Genomic DNA, 21025 nt, shown 5'->3' with positions numbered 1-21025 from the left:
ATGATTTATCATTGGTTGGATCTAGTATCCACTAACGCAGTGCGTCTGGGAGTGGAGCGTGGATCACGCGCTCCCCACAGCATTGTACAAATGATGGTGCATTCAGGGCATGCACTGCCCAGTTCCGCACACAACATGTAAAATGTATTCATAAATGTTTAAAAATTGAGTACATTGTGATAAATACGGTGTGCATACCTCCCCTTATAATGTTTTTAAAAATTGCCCCTTGTTGATTTTGCACCCGAGAGAAAAAGTAAAACGTGAACAAAGGTTTTTCAGAGATTTAAGTTTCCACTTATGGCGAAATAGCAAGTTCTCAGCAACAATAGTGGTAATGAGAGAGTTAACGCACAGATCGACATGCAGAAATCTGAACATTTTATCGTATAGACGAGTGTAGATAACTTTAGGTGTGATGTAGTGCACTATGGGAAATTTTGTGCGCAGGGTAGTTGCATAGGAGTCAGGTGATCAAACAGTTTACACATAGGGGGTGGAGCATGTGTGTTTTCAAAGTAGGCCTCAACGGAGGGTTTGTTACACGTGAAACGGAAAACTGCCTGTAGAGTTGTTGCTAATAATCACAGACAGCAGGTTTGTACCGTAACTCTACTTTATTTTAAGAGATAATTAGATTTGCTCGAGGAGCGCCGGCCGGCGCTGCCGTCTCATTAAGTGCTCGGCGCGCAATGCAAGATGCGCGCGCATCGCCGCCAACATGGCCGCCGCACGTCACGTCTGCGTGACGTGCATGAACTAGAACGCACACTACATATCTCCCCCTTTTACTGAACCTTAAGCAGACCCTTATAAATCATTGTCCAATTCAAAGTCTTGAACACACACATACTTCTGCGTGCCCTGGTCATCTAGGACTGGTCCCAAAATGTCTATGGATAGCTCTTCCCACGGATTAGAAGGAGGGTCGAACTTTCCTAACGCTGGCCGCAGGGGTTTTAGTGTTTTGTCCGCTCCTTGGCATTGTGGACACTCCCGGACCTGCCTTTCCGCCCTTAAGTCCATGCCTGGCCACCAGTAGTTTTGTTTTGCTCTTGCCTTGAGTTTTCCTATGCCTAAGTGGCCCTCATGTAGCAGGTCCACTAGCTTGGTGATGAGGTTCCTTGGGGGGGATCACCTTGTCTCCTCTGTAAATGAATACCCCCTTGTCTCCTAGCGACAGTTCTTCCCTCACTTCGTAGTATGGCCTCATGTTCACCCTCACGTTCCTTTTGTCTGGCCATCCTTGTACAATGTGCATCTTCACTTCCTTCATGTCAGTATCCTCCTCGTATGCCTCTGTCCATTCCTGTTGGCTGATTAGTTTCTCCTGGTCTTCTACGAGAGCTACCAACTCCCCTCTGTCTGCAGGGTCTTCCTCCCCAGGCTCCATGGTGGTTGCTCTACTCAGGTAGTCAGCTACTCGGTTCCGATTCCCGGGGATGTACTCCACATCATACCTGAACTCGAGTAACTTTAGAGACATTTTGGATATCCTGGGTGTGGCACTGGCATGTCCGCTCGATGTTAGCACCTTTACCAACGGCTTGTGATCTGTCTTGAGTAGAAATCGGGTACCCCAAAGGAATTGCCGGAATCTCGCCATGGCCCATACCACCGCCAACATCTCCTTCTCAATTACGCTGTATTTGCTCTCGGTATCCGTCAATGCTCTGGATGCGAAGCTGATTGTCTCCATTTCTCCTCTTCCTCGGTCTTGCATGAGCACAGCGCCCAGGCCCTTGTCACTGGCATCGGTCGTGAGCACCGTGGCGCCCTGTGGGTCGTATCCTTTCAGCGGCACGGCACCCGTGACGTCCTTTTTGATAGTTTCGAACTCGGCTTGAGCTTCCGGTGTCCACTGGAACGCTGCGCACTCTCTGGTCAGCAACCTCATGTGGTGGGTCTTCGAAGCAAAGTGTACCACGAACTTGCTGTAGTACTCCGCCATCCCCAAGAACGACCTGACCTCTTCCTTGTTCTTGGGGGGCGGTGCTTCTGCGATGGCCTTTACATTTTCCGCCTTTGGGGTGATGCCCTGCACTCCGATTTCGTGGCCTAGATACGTTACCGATTGCAGGCCCAATCGGCACTTGGTCCATTCTGCTGCGAGGCCTTTGTTCTCCAATGTCTGTACCACTCTTCCGAGCTTCTGATCGTGGTCCAATTTGTCGCGCCCCATCACCAGGATGTCGTCCTGGAAATACTGGACGTCCTTGCAGTCTCTGAACAGTTGGTGCATCATTTTCTGAAAGACTGCGGCCGCCGAGGCCAGCCCAAACGGCATGCGGCAGAACTGGTAGCACCCGAACGGGGTGATGAAGGATGTGAGGCTTTTGCTGTCCGGGTGTAGTACTATTTGGTGGTAGGCCGAGGTCAAGTCGATAGTGGAGTACCACCTAATTCCTGTGGTCTTTGCCAACATCTCCTCAATCCTGGGGAGAGGAAATTTCTCCACAACAATGTTCTTATTCAGTTCTCTCAAATCCACACAGAGCCTGACCTTCCCATTGGGCTTCATAACCACCACTAAGGGTGCCAGCCATTCGGCGCAGGTGATCGGTTCGATTATACCCTTCCTTTCCAATTCTTGGAGTTCCGTCTGGACTGCCTCTCTTACCGCAATGGGTACGTTCCTCACTTTGTGAGCTACAGGGGTGGCTCCTTTCTTGAGCACGATCTTGTGTTGGAATTTCTCCATCCTTCCCACCGTGCCTCCGAACACCTTTGGGTAGTTCTCCTTCCATTTGTTCAGATCAGGCCATTCCTCCTGTTCTGTGAGTAATATTTGCTCCTTCCCTCCTGGATCCAACTTTATTCCTAAGTCGCCCTGGTCTAGCCATCCCAAGACGGAGGGTCCTCTCTCTGCAATGTACAGCTTGCACCATGCTGATCGGCCCTTAAATTCGAACATCAGGCGTCGGAACCCTACCATCGGAATGCGATCGCCATTGTATGTGACCGGCCGAATGTCTAGTTTCTCCAACTCTGGGCCCAACTTCGGTCTGAACGCTTCCTCCCACACTGCCCGTTGAACAATGGTGAATGGAGATCCTGTGTCCGCCACAACAGTGATGGTGATCCCGCCCATTGACATTTCCAGGACAGGTTTGGTAGATCTCTTCCCTTCCACGCACAATACCTGGTCGTAGATGCATAGGACGGTGACCACATCTTCCTCTGCGATCTCCTCCTGATCTTCTTCGCCTTGGTCGACACATTTCACCACGCCTTTGGGTAGCTTCTTCCGACACACTTTCTCATAGTGGCCTAAGATGCCGCAGTGTAGGCTCTTGGCCCGGAACGCCGGACATCTTCTATCATGTGCTTCATGGGACCAACTTCCGCACCTATAGCACGTTTTCTTGCTGTCATTGCTTGTCTGCTTCCCTTGCAGACCTGAATTCCCTTGCCATCTGTTGGTACCTTTGGTTACTGGATTCTTGCCTCTCTGGTCTCTGCAGTGATCCTCCTCTTGTATCCTGTTCACCATGGTTGGGGTCGCCACGTCTTTCTTGGTTGCATCGGTGCACCTCCGTGCGAGTTCCGCCCTTTTGACGATGACCAAAATGTCCTTGAGTGTGGTGTCGCCGCTTGCCCATAACTTGTCCTGTACATTCGTGCTCGTAGTGTACATAACTATCTGGTCCTTGATGAATTCGTCTTCCCACAGTGCGTATTTGCACGTGGCCGCCAGCTTCCTCAAGGCCACTACGTATTCTTCTGTGGATTCTCCTGTCCGTTGTTTCCTCTGCTGGAAATTAAATCTGTCCACTGACACACAGATTGTAGGGCGATAGCGTTCGTCCAAGTCTTCTACTGCATGGGCATACACGTCATCATCAGAACTATCTCTCTGCTTGGGCACCAGGCTCTTGTAAATTCTGAGTCCTTCCGGTCCCAAGTTCAGTAACAGTATGCGTTTCTTCCTTTGTGGAGTGAATTTTTCTTCGTTTTCATCCTCCAGGACCCCTATGAAGTTATCTATATATTCTTTCCAGTCCTCCCACTTCATCAGTGGGTCTCCGGGTTTCGGTAGGAATTGCACAGGTGCGATTGCATATCCTGCCGGTGTACTCATTTTCACCTCCCTGGTTACTGTTGCCTTGACGTCTTTGCCGGTGGGACTACCTGGAGTGCTGTCCTTTGTTTCTGTGCTCGTCACCACCTGGGGACTCTCTGTGCTAGTCCCCACCTCCTCCTCTTTAGTAGCCAGCGCTGTTCCTCCCTGGCGTTGTTTAACAGGAAATTACGCGCTTATTCTGGCTGCTGTGGGGTATCTGTGCTACCACTCTGACCTCTTCGCCGCCTCTGTGGGTAGCTGTGGCTCTGCCACGCTCCTCGAGCTCGCCGTACCTTGGGTGTGTCCTGCCGTGTCCCTATGGGCCGTCGAGTTGGCTGGGTTGTGCAGGGTAGGTGTGTCCGGGTCTGGATGGGCCTGATGACTGCTTTCCCTGTGTTGCCCACGTGGAGGGTCCGTTTTTTTTTTTTCTTTTCTGGTGTAGCCTGGCTGGGCACCTCCCGACCTCGTCGCCACTGTAGAGCGTTGCTAATAATCACAGACAGCAGGTTTGTACCGTAACTCTACTTTATTTTAAGAGATAATTAGATTTGCTCGAGGAGCGCCGGCCGCGCTGCCGTCTCATTAAGTGCTCGGTGCGCAATGCAAGATGCGCGCGCATCGCCGCCAACATGGCCGCCGCACGTCACGTCTGCGTGACTTGCATGAACTAGAACGCACACTACACTGCCTGCGACACACACTGAGCAGCGAGGAGATTATGGAATAAGCAGGTATGCGCTGAGTGGATTTATCGAGAATTATGGGGCACGTGTAAACATAAAGACTCTGTACATCTTTAACGCAAAAACACAGGGAATGGGTTTTCATTGATTCGGAGAGAGAAGTGAATGCGGTGATCTTAAAATAGATAGTTAGAATTCATATGTAATCAGAGGTTAACACAAGACATTCATTAGAAGGCAAGAGAAGAACGAGTTCTGGCAGAAGGATGTAGGAGGATGTTAGATGGTTGTTGCGCGAAAAGAAAGTTTGACACCAAAGGGAATGCAGGATGAGATTTGGTTTTGTTTTAATTCTGTTCATGGGAGGAATGAATAATAGTGAGTGGGTCACGGGGAGTACGCACTTGGTTCTTTTAATTAATTAATTGCAGTTGACTGTTTGAGCACAAAAGGATATAATCGCAAGATGCCCTAAAGATCAATGTGATTATGGTTGATAAATGATGCAATCTAGTAATGATGTACTTTCTGGAATTGTTGATTTACAGTTACCTCTGACGAAGGGCTGAAAACACAGCCAAAAATGGAATGGGTTCCTAATAAAGAAATGCTGATTTGAACTACTAGTGTGCTTGGAACGTATTTCCGAAGAGGTCCGCATGGGCGCACGTGAATATGTGAAGCATCCAAAATATATCATGTTTTAAATGTGGACAAGAAAAATGGAATGAAAAAAATTTGGAAATATTGTGGACTAAATTGGACTAATTACGAGTAATGTAAATTAATTAATCGTTGGTTGGATCTAGTATCCACTAAAGCAGTGCGTCTGGGAGTGGAGCGTGGATCACGCGCTCCCCACAGCATTGTACAAATGATGGTGCATTCAGGGCATGCACTGCCCAGTTCTGCACGCAACATGTAAAATGTATTCATAAATGTTTAAAAATTGAGTACCTTGTGATAAATACGGTGTGCATACCACCCCTTATAATGTGGTAGGGAATGCACCAGGATTTACACTGGAAGTTGAGGCTTGGATCACCAAGCTGTCCAGGGTAGAGTGTTGTGTGAGGAAACTGGGGTTCCTGGGGCAGGGTGATGACGGCGGTCAACTGTCTTGTTCAAAGGAATCCCTATACAAGGCTTGGACCAGGTCCCAACCAAGACATCCGTAAGTACTTCATTAAATGAGAGAAGCGATTCTGAGGGGGTCTTTCCCGGCTGAAGTACCTCTGTCAAGACGTTAGTCTTGATCTCCACTGAGGGCAGGCGAAGGTCCAGGATCTGTTGCCCTTCTCACCACCACAGCAAAAGAAGCTCCCTTCTTCCTAGCCACGGTAGGAGGAGAGATTATGCCAGTATATGGGGGGGGGGGTTGTCCAGTCCACTGGTGTCTGTCAATTCCTCACACCAGTCCATGTTGGGCTCTAGGGGCTGGTATTCTTTAGGGTACAGTGGCCCCTCCTATTCTTCCCCAGGTACTAGCCCATAGGAATAGGGCTCCAGCCTGGAGGGCAAGGCCTCAGTCGGGTCCGGCATTGGACAACACTGCACTGGCTCTGTGTTGGAGTCGGGCATAAGAGGGGGGACGGGGCAGTGGAGAGTGTCGGTAGCATCGACATTGGGACCAGCGTTGGGGAAGGTCGAGGTGGGGCAACCGGCGCTGTTCCGGATGCTGGCAGGAAACCAATAGGGGCCCCAACCGGCCCTGAAGACATGTCGGCGTGGACAGGCTGACCAAATATGAGGTGCATGGCCTCATAAAACTCACAGAGTTAGGCGGGGTCACTCTGGCTCTCATAAACTCAGGGAGGCACGGAGCTGGCGGAGACATATGTTCAACTGCGGAGCTAGGTCTCGAATGACGACACCACACTCATCTCGTCAGATGACTGAGGGATAGGGTGACGTTTTAGACTTCTTTTACTTCTTATGAGATTTACCTAAACATCCTGCCAAATTCGACTGTGACCAAGACCGATGGCACTGCAACTGTTCCTGCTTCTTCCTCCTGACAAGGATTGAGACTGTCACGGCATTGCACATCGAGCAGCAAAGAACTTGACGTACCGCTCCCTCAAGTCCTTTGGGTGTCTGGCGCGTTAGTCAAAGCAGGTCTTCACGTGGTGGTCGCGCTCAAGGTACCAAAGGCAAACAAGAAGTAGGTTTGACACAGACATCTGTTAGTGACAGGCGCCACAGGACTTGAAGCTGGCTTTCCTAGGGAACATCCCTACCAAACCAGGAGAAAAGATCTCAAAAAAACTTCGACAAAAAGTTGAAAAAGAGTAAGTAAGTAAGAAATTGACTGGGGTTGCTCTCTCTGGATCTGCATTTAATGGAGCGGGAAAAAAATGTTATGAGCTCGCCTGGTGGTGCCTATAAAGCCACCGCACACGTCACTTCCAGCGCAAATGGTGTTGACAATTCCACGCGGAGTCAAACCACAGCACCTACTGGCCCGATGGGGTACTGCACCAGAAAATTTTCAGATCCAGTGATGCCTGCAATAATTCTAAGGTAAGGAATCTGTGGCTAGAAGTCTCTATCAGATCTGCTCTTCTGGAGACTAAAGGCTTATGATCTCAAAGTTTTCCTGATGGGCTCCCCACACTAGGCTGGAAGCATCTGTTACCACAATGGCCACTGTTAGTGGAGGCTGAACCAACAGTAATGATGCATTTCTGGAGATTTGGCCTTTAGTACCTAGCCATTCAATATGGGAAGACTGGGATTCCAGAATATCTGAGATGGGCAGAGACCACTGCCATCACCTTCGTGAAAACTCAGGGAGGCGAAGTCAAGCCAAATGGCAGGATAGCTACTTGGTAATGCGCAGATCCCACTGTGAAGATTAAGCACTTCTTTTGCAATCACAGAATCAATATGTGAAATGCAACCTATAGATTGATGGACACCCGCCATCAAACCTTCTTTCAGGGAACTAGCAGTACCTGAGCAACATATAGCATCTTGAGCTTTTTCTTGATAACAAGTTAGTGCAGGACTAGGATCGAACAAAGACTGTCATCCTTTTTCGCTATCTGGATTCCCACCATCTAAACCACTTAAAACTCTTGTGGGTCCGAAAATTAGTTTCTGGCAACAAACTGCCCATATTCACTGTCTGTGTCCTGCAGTGGGTCCTTCAGAGGATTAGAATTCCCTCCAAAGCAGAATGCAGTCTCTTCTGTAATTCTTTGTGTCACCCTCCTAGATCTTTAGAAAGGGCCCAGAAGCACTGAGTACGTGGCACCGGGTGAAGCTCTGCGGAAGGCTGACCTGGAGCTGCTGAAAATGGAGAATACCTTTCCTGAATCACATTGCGGGACAGAGTTGGCAGTAAGCCTGAAATTGCCAGCAGTATCAGGCCTTTGGAAATAGGTGGAAAGGATGGCAAAGGGACATAGAGAGCTAGTGTGAAGCCTGCCAATGGCACTCCTAAAATAAAGCTTCTAGACCTGTGGGTTTTGAAGGTGCTCCAAAAGATATTGCTGCCCTGTGAAAAATGTTAAAACTAGTATTTATGTTGTGGGAAACGCAGGCGTCTAATCCCAGACACCGGCATCTGGTCCAGAGGATTCATAGGTGCCGGTTTCTCTTGGAGTATAGGGACCGGTTATGGCTTCAAAGAGGAGTCCTAAGGCATAGGGGATTTCCTCAATGACTTACCTTTCCAAAGTCTGATGCCACTCATGGTTGTGTCGACACCATTTATTATGCTTGCATTAGGAGGACTCCAATTATGGCAACTCTGGAGACTTCATCCTCATGCCAAAATTCCTCCTGGTCCTGGCCATAAAATGTTTGGACTGCCTTTCCATAAGGGACTTGGAGTGCATGCTTCTACATAAGTTGCAGAACCTTGAATTGTGGTTGGACCCCAGACACCAAAGACATTTGTCCATCACAATCCCTGCGAGTTAGAAACCGGATCTTAAGTTGTGGCATCCCTGCCCTACAACAAAGACAAAATTGTTGGTGGCGTTTAAATGAAGAAACTGATGTCAAGGTGCCAGTGATGTCACAGCGGCATTGATTTCAGTGCTGAGATGGAGCCAGTGCAGAGAGCTAGTGAAAAGTTTCTGGATACAGTCAGACACCTGGGATATTCAAAAGATCAGGAATCTGCAGGTAGCAGTGTCAATAAAAAAAACAGAGAGCCATATATCTAGAGACAATGGATTGGAGCAACAGAATACAAGGCACTTTCAAAAGAGCAATAGCATTCTCAGAGGTTTGGCTATCATACGAGTTCGAACAAACTGGCTGACAACTAATGCAGTGAAAAGGCTAACCAGGATAACAATGTGATAGTTAATTAAATATTTTATCAAAAACCCAGTCCTCAAGCCATAAATTATTCCAAATCTGTGACAGCCTTTCAATTAAGTCAAAATATTCTTCTTTAGGTGCAATTGTCGTAATTCTCTCAAAGTACAACAGTCAGAGTCCTTGGGGACTAACATTTTGGAGGACTGCCAAACTGAATGTAACCTTAATCAAACAGTAGATATTCTGTTTCTGTAGCTTGACCTTTCATCACTGCCGAATAGAGCTGATTTAGTTCAGCAGTCTATGATAAGCAAACAACCCATTCACTATCAGATATCCAAACAGCAATATCACTCATAATTACACCTCTATGTGATCTCCAAATAACATATTCGATCATTCTCAAATTAATGTAATGTGTTTTCTAGATTCAGCTATCTTTGTTGCCCTCTCTCGATCGCCAACATGACACCTTAATTTGCCATTTCTTCCCCCACTAATGTAGTTTGCAATTTTTCAAGTTGGTTCATCAATCTGCCATTTTCCCACCTACACAAATTTACAGAGCCTAGTGCATCTTCTCAACATGTTACTCCAAGTGCTTGAATTGTGGTACATATGCATCTTTTTATAATATATACTATGAAACCAAACAACTACATTTTAATTGATTAACTACTACTGTTACATTAACAATCATTGTATTTGGCATAAAGCAATGTATGTGTCATGGTTATCATTCATAATCAAGATTTCATTTATATTGGAAACACAGAGAAATTCTGATAAAAGACATTACCTTATTCGATAGAGCAAACTGTGCCTATCGGTCTCGTCCACATGGAAGACGTGATTAGGAGGGTACCATGTCCTCTCTTCCTCATTCATCAATGCCAACATGCAGTGGTAGACAGGTGTAATACCTAGAAAGTTAATGAGTAGATTAGGCACTTACTGATGTGTTTAACATTAATAATTAAAAACATACAGCTTCAAATACAAAATTGGATACCTTCACCGTCCAAAAGAAACTTCCCATTCCAAACCATTCCACAACAAAACAACAGCTTACTAAGCAAAAAAAAAATGGTTATAACAGGTAATATGAAAACAGTGGGCCGACAACCCTGAAAAAAACGCAGCTCCGTCAATACTGAAAGTTCTGACCAATGCCAGAGACTAACTGTTGAACATAGCAGTAACCAGCTGTAGCACACCTGCTAGACATGCATGCAAGACCTGGCTACCTGGATGTCCGCAAACTGTTTAAAGTTGAACAGTAGCAAGACTGAGGTGCTCGTGGTGGGGGGAGGGCCATCTGCTTGGTCGTCGGCGTGGTGGCCGCCCTGCCTGGGTGAAGTTCCCGTTCCCTGCCGGGAGGCCAGGAACCTCGGTGTGTGGCTGGATATGGATCTTGCCTTTGGTCCCCAGGTCAGCCGGGTGACGGGGGTCTGTTTTGGTGTTCTGAGAGTCTTAAGGAAAGTTTTAGACCTCCTCCCTATTTCTGCTCGAAGGACGCTGGTGCACGCCCAGGTCACCTCGCGACTAGACTATGGGAACCTGTTATATCTGGGGGCCACGGGCAGGGTCATGGGCCGCCTGCAAGTGCTCCAAAATGCCGCGGCGCGGCTTGTACTCAGGCTCCCCAGGAGGTCACCCTCCAAACCAGCTCTACAAACCTTCCACTGGCTCCCTGTGGAGAAGAGGGTGGAGTTCAAAGCCCTCTCCACATGCCACCGCATTCTGAGCGGTAAAGCCCCTGCACCGCTCCAAAGTCTGGTGACCTGCTATGAGCCCACACGCAATCTACGGTCCTCACAGACTGGACTGCTAAAGGTTCCCAGAGTAAGGAAGGCGCGTATGGGAGGAAGATCTTTTAGATACCTCGCTCCCAGATGCTGGAATACCCTGCCTTTAGAACTGCCACTAGAACCATCTGAAGTCCTGTTCAGGAAGAAGCTTAAAACCCACCTTTTTAGCAGGTAGCCTTCTGTGGGAGGGGGGGCGGGGCAGCCACGCCACTTATCATAGCGCGGGGACACGGCAGAGGCGTAACCAGGCGCTTTACAAATGCCCAAAATCAAATAGACACTGGGATATACAAAAATGCTAAATTAAGGAATCGGGTTAGCTGCTGATAATAGTAGAGACACAGTGTCCTTTAAGAGCGGGCATCTTTTTGGTTTTGGCGCTCTAGTGGTTAGCGGGCACCAGTACGTAATGTGCCTTCCAACGTGGACACATCCAGCGGGTGCACCGCTGGCACGCAGAAGGCAAGCCCGTCTGCGCCCATCCGTGTCCAGAACGAAGCCAGTGCCAGCCATGTTACCCGATCACAGCCAGGTATTTCAATGAAATCTGCATCTTAAAAACCCTTGAATACTACTTCCAAGCACAGTGACATTAGTCTCTCACCAAATAAAATGAAAGGCCCATTGACATGTCTTAACTGCAGAACTGTGTTTGGTTCCTACGCCGAACCGCCCATCACCCCTAATGACAGTACATTAGTAAAACAATTATGTGGGGTCCTTATTAACGCCAGTTCTTGGTGCAAACACCCCAAAAAATCCATGACTCACTTCTTCATTTTCAGCTTGATTTTCTTTTTATCACTGAATCGGGGCTTAAGGAATGGTGCAATCCTGAGATTGTCCAGGTCTTACCTCCAGGCTATACTATTCTTAGACAGGATAGAACGAAGACCCGTGGAGGAATATGGCAATCATCTTTCTGGATTCCGATCAATGCCTAAACTTCGATTTAGACAATTTCAAAGGGGCAGAAAGCCTTTGATTCTTTTAAGCTTAGCTCTTCCCTGTCTGTCGCCAAGGGGCTTATTTATCAACCTCCAGGCCCCAGTTCCTGATTTTTAGAATCCTTAGGAGATGCTTTAGCCACACAGGTTCTTCAGTATTCAGATTTAACCGCCATCTTGAATGCAGAAATGATTCAGAAGTAGTAAATGTTTTCAGACACACTAAATACTTCTGGGCTCCATAAATTGGTGGTACTCCCCACACATTCTGCAGGACACACTCTAGATGGCATTTGTTCTAATCTTTCAATACTCACAGTTGAACCACCTATCCGGCAGGATAAATGTTGAACCACTTCAGTATCAATTCTCAGACAACTAGTTCTCCTCTTGTCCCCTCAGGACCAATCCTGCAAATGACACTTAAAGGGGCCAAGCGGATGGCCCACCCCGAGTTGACCAGATATGCATCTGCCTCCACCCCATGGAAACACTACGGAGGACTTTCTCCTGTTTAAGGCATCGATTACTCAGGTCTTAGATAAACTAGTGCCAGTAGTTCAAACAAAGAGGAAACAGAATCCCTGACCTTCAGCCCCCTGGTATACTCAGGCTTTAGCAGATCACCATCGCCGCTGTAAGCAGCTTGAGTGGAGGTAGAGAAGAGCCTATACGGCAGAAGATTTGGTGCAGTTTAGATTGTACCTAAAAATCTAATATACTAAGATCTCAGAACATAACAGAAGCCCAACACAATCAAAAATCTATCTTTACAATTGTTAAATCATTCTTACAACCAAAAGTCTTAGATAAGGATATCCCCCAATTAAATTTCTTCCTTTTTTGAAGAAAAAAATTCAGAACATCCAATCCAAGTTCAGTACTACTCATTTGTCCACACACGATTCAGAGGTGGACTCCCCTCATCAGGGACCCTCTCTCCAAGCTTTTAACAAAATTAGTCTAGCTCAGTACTGACAAGCAATTCCATCTTGCAAATCAAGCTCCCCTTTTGACCCCTGGCCTCCTTCCATTGGACATTGTGAACCCTCTGATCGATAAGATCATAAACTCCTCGCTAGCCACTGCAGAAGTCCCAACTGATTGGAAACTTGTTTCTGTTAAACCACTACTGAGGAAACATTTAGCTGATCCCTCTCCTCTCTAACCTCCGTCCAATCTCACTACTCCCTGCACTTGGGAATATCATCAAAAAATTGGTAAATAGGCAACTGACAAATTTTTGGGAAGAGGCCAATAGTCTCCACTCCCTGCAATCAGGCTTCCGTCCCAAACACTCTACAGAGTCAGCGCTGCTGGAAGTTCCAGATACTCTAAAGCTAACTCTAGATGCTGGAAAGGATGCAGTGCTGAATTTATTAGATTCATCAGCTGAATTTGATACCATCTCTTATGATATCTTATTACGGCGTTTTAAAAAATTGAGGCATTTCCCATCTGGCCCAGGCCTGGTTGAAATCCTTCCTTTCAGATCGCAGGCAAACAGTAGTACTAGGACCATATTTATCAACAGAAAAGACCATCACTTGGGGTGCACCACAGGGCTCATCCCTTAGTCCTGCATTGTTTAATATATACATGGCCCCACTCATCACGCTGATCTCCTCTTTTAGTATTGAAACAACCTCATATGCTGATGATACTCGCTGATTCTGCTTTTGGACAAAGAAGCAACTGACTTAGAGCTGAACTTCAAGCTTTGCCTGACAGAAGTTATTAAGTGGATGCAATCCAACTACCTCAAATGCAATACTGATAAAACGGAAATTATGCTTTTAGAGAAGACCAACCCCTTCGATCCGGCACTAGGGTGGCCAAATTCTGCACCCCCGCCTAATGCAGTTGAGGTAGTAAAAAATCTTGGCATGAAATTTGACCCCTCTCTTTACTTTAGTCCAGAAGCACTAGCAGTGGCAGGTATGTGTGTCAAGTAAATCAAAGTATAGAAAATGTTTTTTGACTATCTTCCCTGTACAGCAAGTAAGATAGACAGTTGCCTTTGTATTAATTACGTAGAGACTAGACGTCTGAGATTTATTGACTCATAACTGCTTTTTTTTTAAAGAAACATTTGAAAACTTGGATTTTAACAGCCTCTGATACATTATGCCTCTCATATGCAGGGATTCTCGCTCATGTTCAATCTTACCACTATGAACTATGTGTTTCTCCGCTTAGTGGCAAGATGCTCCATTTGGAGAGACAGTTGTGCTTTTCAAATGCAATACAAATGCAATACTCTTAGCATAGAAGTGATGAAAATGGAAACCTGCACTTATTTCTACATTTAAATGTTTTCTATACTCAATCCCTGCAGGGCCTGCCTTAGGCATGTGCAAAGTGTGCACCTGCACAGGGCCGCCAAACCCCAGGGGCCGCCACAACGAGGATCGGATCCACCACGATCGGAATCATACATATTCGTGACACTTGCGGCCCCTGGCAGGATTTGGCGGCCTCCAACACCGGCTTCCACTTTTACTAACTTTCAGTCCGGGGATGGTGAAGCGTGACAGGGTAGGAATGCGAGGTTAAGGCCATGCGTGCAGGAGGGAGGACAATGCATGCTGATGCGCATATAGACGGCGCCAAACCCTGCCAGCAATGAGTTTCGAAATGTACAAGCGTAAAACGTGATGGGTAAAAAAAACGGAATTTCGTTAAGCATGAAAATCTTAAAAAATAATATGAGATGGAGTAGTGTGGGTAAAGACGGTGAGTAATGAGGCTCTGTTTGTGCTACATAAGTATGTACACGTGACATTCGCAGACCCGGTGGTCTTTTTCGTTTGCAATGGACATTTGACATCCCTGTTTAAATTAACAGCTCAGTTTATAAAGGTAACAGCGGTATCCAGAAATGAGGTGCAGCTCTCCAATAAAATATACTTAAATAATCAGTTGTCTTTAGTGGGAGAAATGGTGCACGAGAGACCACTTCTATATGTTGTGAGGTATGAGTATTTTACCCAGGCTTTGAATTTTCTTTGCATATTGATGTTTGCTGTCATTAATCGTACCAAAATACAAAAAAACGGAGCAATACAGACCAGGGCTAGATAGTATTTAAGTAGAAAAAACGTTACCTGACCCATTACAAGGACAGTACGGTTGTGCCCTTTCATTGCTGGTGCTTTGTAGATATTTTAAAATCTTAGAGTTTCTTATTGCTCAAATGGGTGTAATTTCTGATATGTATATGTTTCCTTCATCTTCATTGTTTGATTTTGGGTGCGAGAAAGTGCCACTCAGAGTTGTTGAAATGTCACTCATAATTACGCTGAAGTTATGAAAATGTCGCACACAGCAATCTGAAACCTTGGCAGCTATGGGATACGCAGGCAGCTCTGCGCATGTACCTCAATGTTGACAGTTTGTATGCTATTCAAGTACTGGGGCACGTAGGCAGACAGGCAGCTCTGAACATGTACCTCAATGCTGGGAGTTTGTATGCTATTCTAGTACTGGGGCACGCAGGCAGACAGGCAGCTCGGAACAGGTACCTCAATGCTGACAGTTTGTATGCTATTAGTACTGGGAGACGCACGCAGCTCTGCACATGTACCTCAATGCTGAGAGTTTGTATGCTATTCTAGTACTGGGGCACACAGGCAGACAGGCAGCTCTGAGCATGTACCTCAATGGTGACAGTATTCTCTGTTACTCTAGCAGTAGGACGCAAGTGCAGCTTCGCTGATGTACATCACTTGCCAGGCACATGACACTAACTTTGTATTTCATTACTACGGCCCCAGCTCTGCCCATGCATCTCATTCCCTGCCTGCAAAACTCTGCATCCCTGCCACTCCACGGCTAGGAACTCCACATAGCCCAGCAATGCACTGTAATCCATCCATTCTACTAATACTGGGGTGCACAACAAGCTCGACCAGTGTCCCTCAATCCTAACCTGTAGCTCCACCTGGTGTTGCAATACTGGCATCTCCAACGCACTTCAATACTGGCCCTAAAGCTGACCACACAACACAGCTCTACCAATGCACCTCAGTACTGGCCCTAAGGATGCACACACAACACAGTTCTACTAATACACCTCAGTACTGGCCCTACGGATGGACACACAACACAGCTCTACCAATGCTCCTCAATGCTGGCCCTGAACATGCACAGCTCCATCAATTAACCTCAGTTCAGGCCCTGAAGATGCACACACCACACAGCTCTACCCATGCACCTCATTACTGGCCCTAAGGATGCACACACAACACAGCTCTACCAATATTCCTCAATAGTGATCCCTGAACATGCACAGCTCCACCAATTAATCTCAGTTCAGGCCTTGACGATGCACACACCCCACAGCTCTACAAATGCTCCACAATACTGGCTCTGAGGACGCACACATCTCTACCAATGCTCCTCAATACTGGCCCTGAGCATGCACAGCTCCACCAATGCACCTCAATACTGGTCCTGAAGACGCACACAGCACACAGCTTTACCAATGCTCCTCAGTAGTGGCCCTGAAGATGCACACATCTCTCAATGCTCCTCAATACTGGCCCTGAACATGCACAGCTCCACTAATGCACCTCAATACTGGCCCTAAAGATGCACACACCACACAGCTCTACAAATCACCTCAAACCTGGTCCTGAAGACGCACACACCACACAGCTCTACCAATGCACCACTATACTGCCCCTGAAGACACACACACCACACAGCTCTACCACTGGACCTCAAGACTGGCCCTGAAGACGCACACACCACACAGCTCAACCAATGCACATCAATACTGGCCCTAAAGATGCACACACTACAAAGCTCTACCAATGCATCTCAGTGCTGGCCCGAGGACGCACAGCTCTACCAATGCACCTCAATACTTGCCCTGAAGACGCTGACAGCTCTGGCAATGCATCTCAACACTGGCCCAGAAAATGCACACTTTTACCAATGCACCTCAGTACTTGCCCTGAAGACGCACACACCATACAGCTGTGCCAATGCACCTCAGCCGTAGCCTACATACACTGGTTCTCATGGTGGTTTTCTCTGAATGGACGTTTGGATGCTAGTAACTTCTTGACGCCCTTCAGGTGCTATTGAAGCCCTTTTAGCCTCAGTGGAAGCCCCTCTCTCCCCTCCCCAGGAGTGCTCCCCTCTCACACCGCTCACCTGCCTGCGCAGCCGCAGGTGGCCCGTGAGGATGCCCGGGGCCCCCACCAACGCTCCCTGCATAGGGCCACCATGAGCATAGAGCCGCCCCTGTTCCTGCTGACTTCAGTGTAATCCTGTGAATGCTACTGCATTTTCGTGACAGAAAAGGGCACTTTATTGCAAGCGTGATGCTTTATTGCAAGCGTGATGGTACATTTCCAGGCACATATTAAGGCACTTCATGATCTTAGAACTCTTTCAATAATTTATCATCACTGTTGGCTTGTATCTGTAAACCAGGAGAACCCTGCTCTGATAGGCCTGCAGCAGCTGTCTAAGCTGAAAAAGCCCTTCGATCTAAGGCATGGGATTAGGGAAGATGTTTGGTGAAGCGGCCAGGGCGACTGACGCTGGAATCTGGGGCTCGCGGTTCGGTCCCCAGGCACCAGGGGCAGGTCAGCCCAGCACCATGTGACTCTAGGCAATAGCTTGCTTAATCTTCCCGCCGGCCCCCAGCGCCGGGAACCCTTCGGGTAGCTGTGCACTTTACAAATACTGGATTTATTTTTTCATTGTGATTTGTGCGTGTCTTTATTGGCGATCCTTCAGCTTCCATTACATTTCCAGGGCATAAACCGGAGGGTCTACTCGAAAAGAAGAGAACTGCAATAAGAAAGGAGGAGGAAAGTCGAAATCAAGGGATAAAGTTTATATTATGTTTAAATAAAGCACATAAACTAATGTAGAAATGCATACCCAAATTATTTAGCATACTTGTGAAACATTTGCTGCTTTAGCCTTTTTAAGTCTTTGAGAAATTGTGATGTAAAGGACACTGTTAGGATCCTTTGTTTTCAAGATTTCTTTTGTGTGTAAATATTGAATGATTCTTCCGTCATGCAAATATCAGTTGTGATACTTAGGCTTGATCTACACAACAAGATGTATTGGAATACCTTTATGAGTGTCATTCAGAAGCCAGCTTTCGAAATGTCTGATATTTTAAATCAACAGTTTATTGAACGGCCTTGTAAAGTACACTATTTGACCCAACTGTTCATGAAGGAGAACCACCTCTCCCTAGACATTGTTTATGGGTCAGGCACTCTGTGCGTTTTGGGCAAATTTTCTATCTCTGACTGTTTTAAGATTCTCAGGACATCGCTTTAGTGGAGGACACTTTGAGGGGAATATGGTGAAAAGGCACTAGAGTGTGCCTCTGTCGAAGGTCAGCAGAAAAGTCAACAACTATTGGCATCGCCAATAGGTCTCGCCTTTGGGACCATGTAATGTTTAGCCATGCAGCACACAAGCTGCTAGTTCACAAATATAAGAAAGTAGACAAAGCAACTGGTCACATGTTGTGAAACATCGGTAGTTGTGAAGGACAATCTTTAAGTGTGTGTGCTTGAAGCTTTGTGCTTATGAAATGATTTAAAAAATAAATAAGAAATATTCAGCCTGTTCTACAGCTAAGGTCCTTTGTCTCCATTAAGACATTGGTAGCTTCCAAAGACGGCGCATGTAAAAGTCAGTGGTGCACTATATTTCTGTTATTGATGCAAAAGTATACCTATTAGAAGCGGGTTGCACCGATAACTTTTCTTCAAACATATGAAGTACAGCCAAATAGTTAATACAAGGCCATCTAAGTTCCTGCTTAGCCCACACATGCCTTGCTTTGAAAAGACTGAGAGCTCCACTAGACCACATAGTTTTGACACCTATCAGTGGCCTGCAACGTAAACACAGGTTTTAACAGCAGATATTTATGTATATTACATTTCCTTATGTGGTTTTAAAATGAAATACATGATCAAAATAGTGAAACCTGTACCTTTTAAATTCAGATTGATAAGCATACTGACTCAGAGTTGTGTACATGCTGTAGATCGTGCAACTCTTGTGATGTACTATGAGAGGAGCCTGCCTCAATAACACTTATCCGGCACCAGTTGTTTGTGATGTTTGAAGTTGATAGGAGCGAAAAGAATATTCAGTTATCATGTCAGGTCTCACAGGCACGATACTCCTGCATCTTGGAGGGCGATACACTAGTATAGAATCCTTAAGAGTGGTGTCCAGCTCCCTTGGCACATGCCCATGGGCAATGACTCCTGCAGTCTCCAGGCAGTGGGAGTCCTGGGCGGAATATGAGGGAGGAGATCCGCTGCCCACAGAGTCCTGTGATCTTTAAAGGGGTGCGAGCCCTGTGGTGTCACCGCGGTGGGAGCCCTGGAGAGTCCCATGTAATATGAGCTTCACTGGTGTGTCAAAGGGGTGGGAGCCCTGGTCAAGCCAAAGGTCACCTTGCGGGGGGGGGAGGGGGGGCGAAGCAGCGACTCAGAACTTTAACTTGGTGTAAACTCATGCAACCATTAATCTTTTCTCAAGCACTCACATCGCAGGCCGAAGATCACAACTCATGGCTGTGTGCCCATCTTTTCAGTGCCTCGAAGCTGCGTTAGTGTAGTTGCGTGTGGCCTTGTTTTTATGCTGTGACCACAGGAAGCCCATAGAGAAGTTTGCCAAGTAGACGAATGCTGCTAACAGGGCTGCAGTCTGGTGTGTACTAGCAGCTGTGCAGAGGGCGGTAGCGTGCACTGATGAATCAAGGTCTCCAGGGATGGGTACATTAGGCACCTGGGGAGGGCCTAGAGTGGATTGCCTGAAGCGGTGAGATGCTCATGCAACCAGCTTTCTATTAACCAGCTCTCTGGAGGCATTTTCCTTTGAGCAGGCATCAGAGTATGAAATTATAGGGCTGTTCCTAAGAAACAAGTAAAGTTTAAGGAAGCCTTCTGAATACACCGCGCGTTTGCGTGGCACTGCGACAGGTGTGCCATATTCCAGGCGAGTGAGGCGTTAATGCGTTTTTTTCTACTGATGCTGTAAAAACACCGGGGCCTCCACAGATGTCTGAATGTGTCGCGTCCACAGGCGAGGAAAACAGTGGCAGGCCACAGAGGGGGAGATCATTAGCAACAGACTTATTAAAGTGCGTGAGCGCTTGCGACTCTAAAGCCTGGCGCGGGCACAGACCTTCAGTGTAAGAGCAAGGCTGCAGGCACCATGCTGTATATTTAAAGTAAAGCATTAGTGAAAGTGAAATTGCTTGTTCTGTTGCCAGCAGTGGGAAGCCACTTGAGGCAGCCTGCTGTGCTTGCGCCGTGCCTGCTGGGGGTCACAAGGCGGCGACTCTAAAGTCTGGCACGGGACAAACCTTTAATGTAATAGGCTATGGATGCTGTGCTTTAAATTTAAAGTAAAGCGCTTGTGAAAGTGAAAGCGCTTGTTCTGTTGCCAGCACTAGGAAGTCTCTTAAACACACATGGCACTAAAGTGAAATAGCCCCCGAGACAGGAAAATGTAAACAAGCATGGCCACGCTAATTGCAAACAGATGGCCCTGCGCGCTGATGCTCACTATCACAAGGTGAATGCCAGCACAAGCATGAATGCTTGAAAAGGGGAAAACCAATTCCAAAAGGTCATCTCCTAGAGCAGCGCATGTGCGCTGCCTAGGCGAGACCTAAAAAGGGCACCTAAGGTCTGTGAAAACAGTAGGAAATGACTGAATGCTCAGGACAGCGGCGTACGAGAAGCCCTGTCAGGGGTGAAAGGGGTATACTGTTCTACAGCTTGTGAACGTGCGCTACTTGAAAAGTCTTGCAAGTAACAAGATATAGCAGTTGATTTTTTTTAAAGTCTGGAATTATTGGTTGTGGGAGTAAAAAGAAAAGACTGTACACTGATGGAACGGTTTAACTGTAGAATGTGATATGATACGCAGTCGCCAATAAAGAGATTTTTTAAAAAATGACTGAGAATGCTCAGGAAATAAAGTTATCCTATAATAACTGGTGAGGACGCCTGGAGGTCCTCTGAAGTATCACACTGACAAGCCTCAGATGGAGCCTCAAGTCTGGGGACCAAGAAGAAAAGCCCCTGGGACCAACCAGGTGCAAGGCTATAAAGGGCACCACGTCCAGGAACCCAGCTCGAAATGTCCACTGGCTCGTGAAGTCCACCTCAACAACAGAGCAAGGGAGGGGAAAGGGAAGTAATAGACAAGATGGGGAGGGAGCAACACAAAGGA

General features: G+C 47.0%; 1 protein-coding gene across 2 annotated transcripts in view; it reads right to left on the bottom strand.

Moving 5' to 3' along the window:
* JAK2 (Janus kinase 2) overlaps positions 1 to 21025 on the bottom strand; it is a 1290985-nt gene that overhangs the window by 518842 nt on the left and 751118 nt on the right. For both annotated transcript variants that reach the window (XM_086961493.1, XM_086961492.1), the window contains one exon: positions 9824 to 9947. In XM_086961493.1, coding sequence (XP_086817619.1) covers positions 9824 to 9947 — 124 coding nt within the window. The remainder of the gene's footprint in view (positions 1 to 9823; positions 9948 to 21025) is intronic.

This window comes from Lissotriton vulgaris, chromosome 3_1 (assembly GCF_964263255.1).
Source record: "Lissotriton vulgaris chromosome 3_1, aLisVul1.2, whole genome shotgun sequence".
Taxonomy (NCBI): domain Eukaryota; kingdom Metazoa; phylum Chordata; class Amphibia; order Caudata; family Salamandridae; genus Lissotriton; species Lissotriton vulgaris.
The sequence above is the reverse complement of the archived record's forward strand: the minus strand, read 5'-3'. Positions and strand labels throughout refer to the sequence as shown.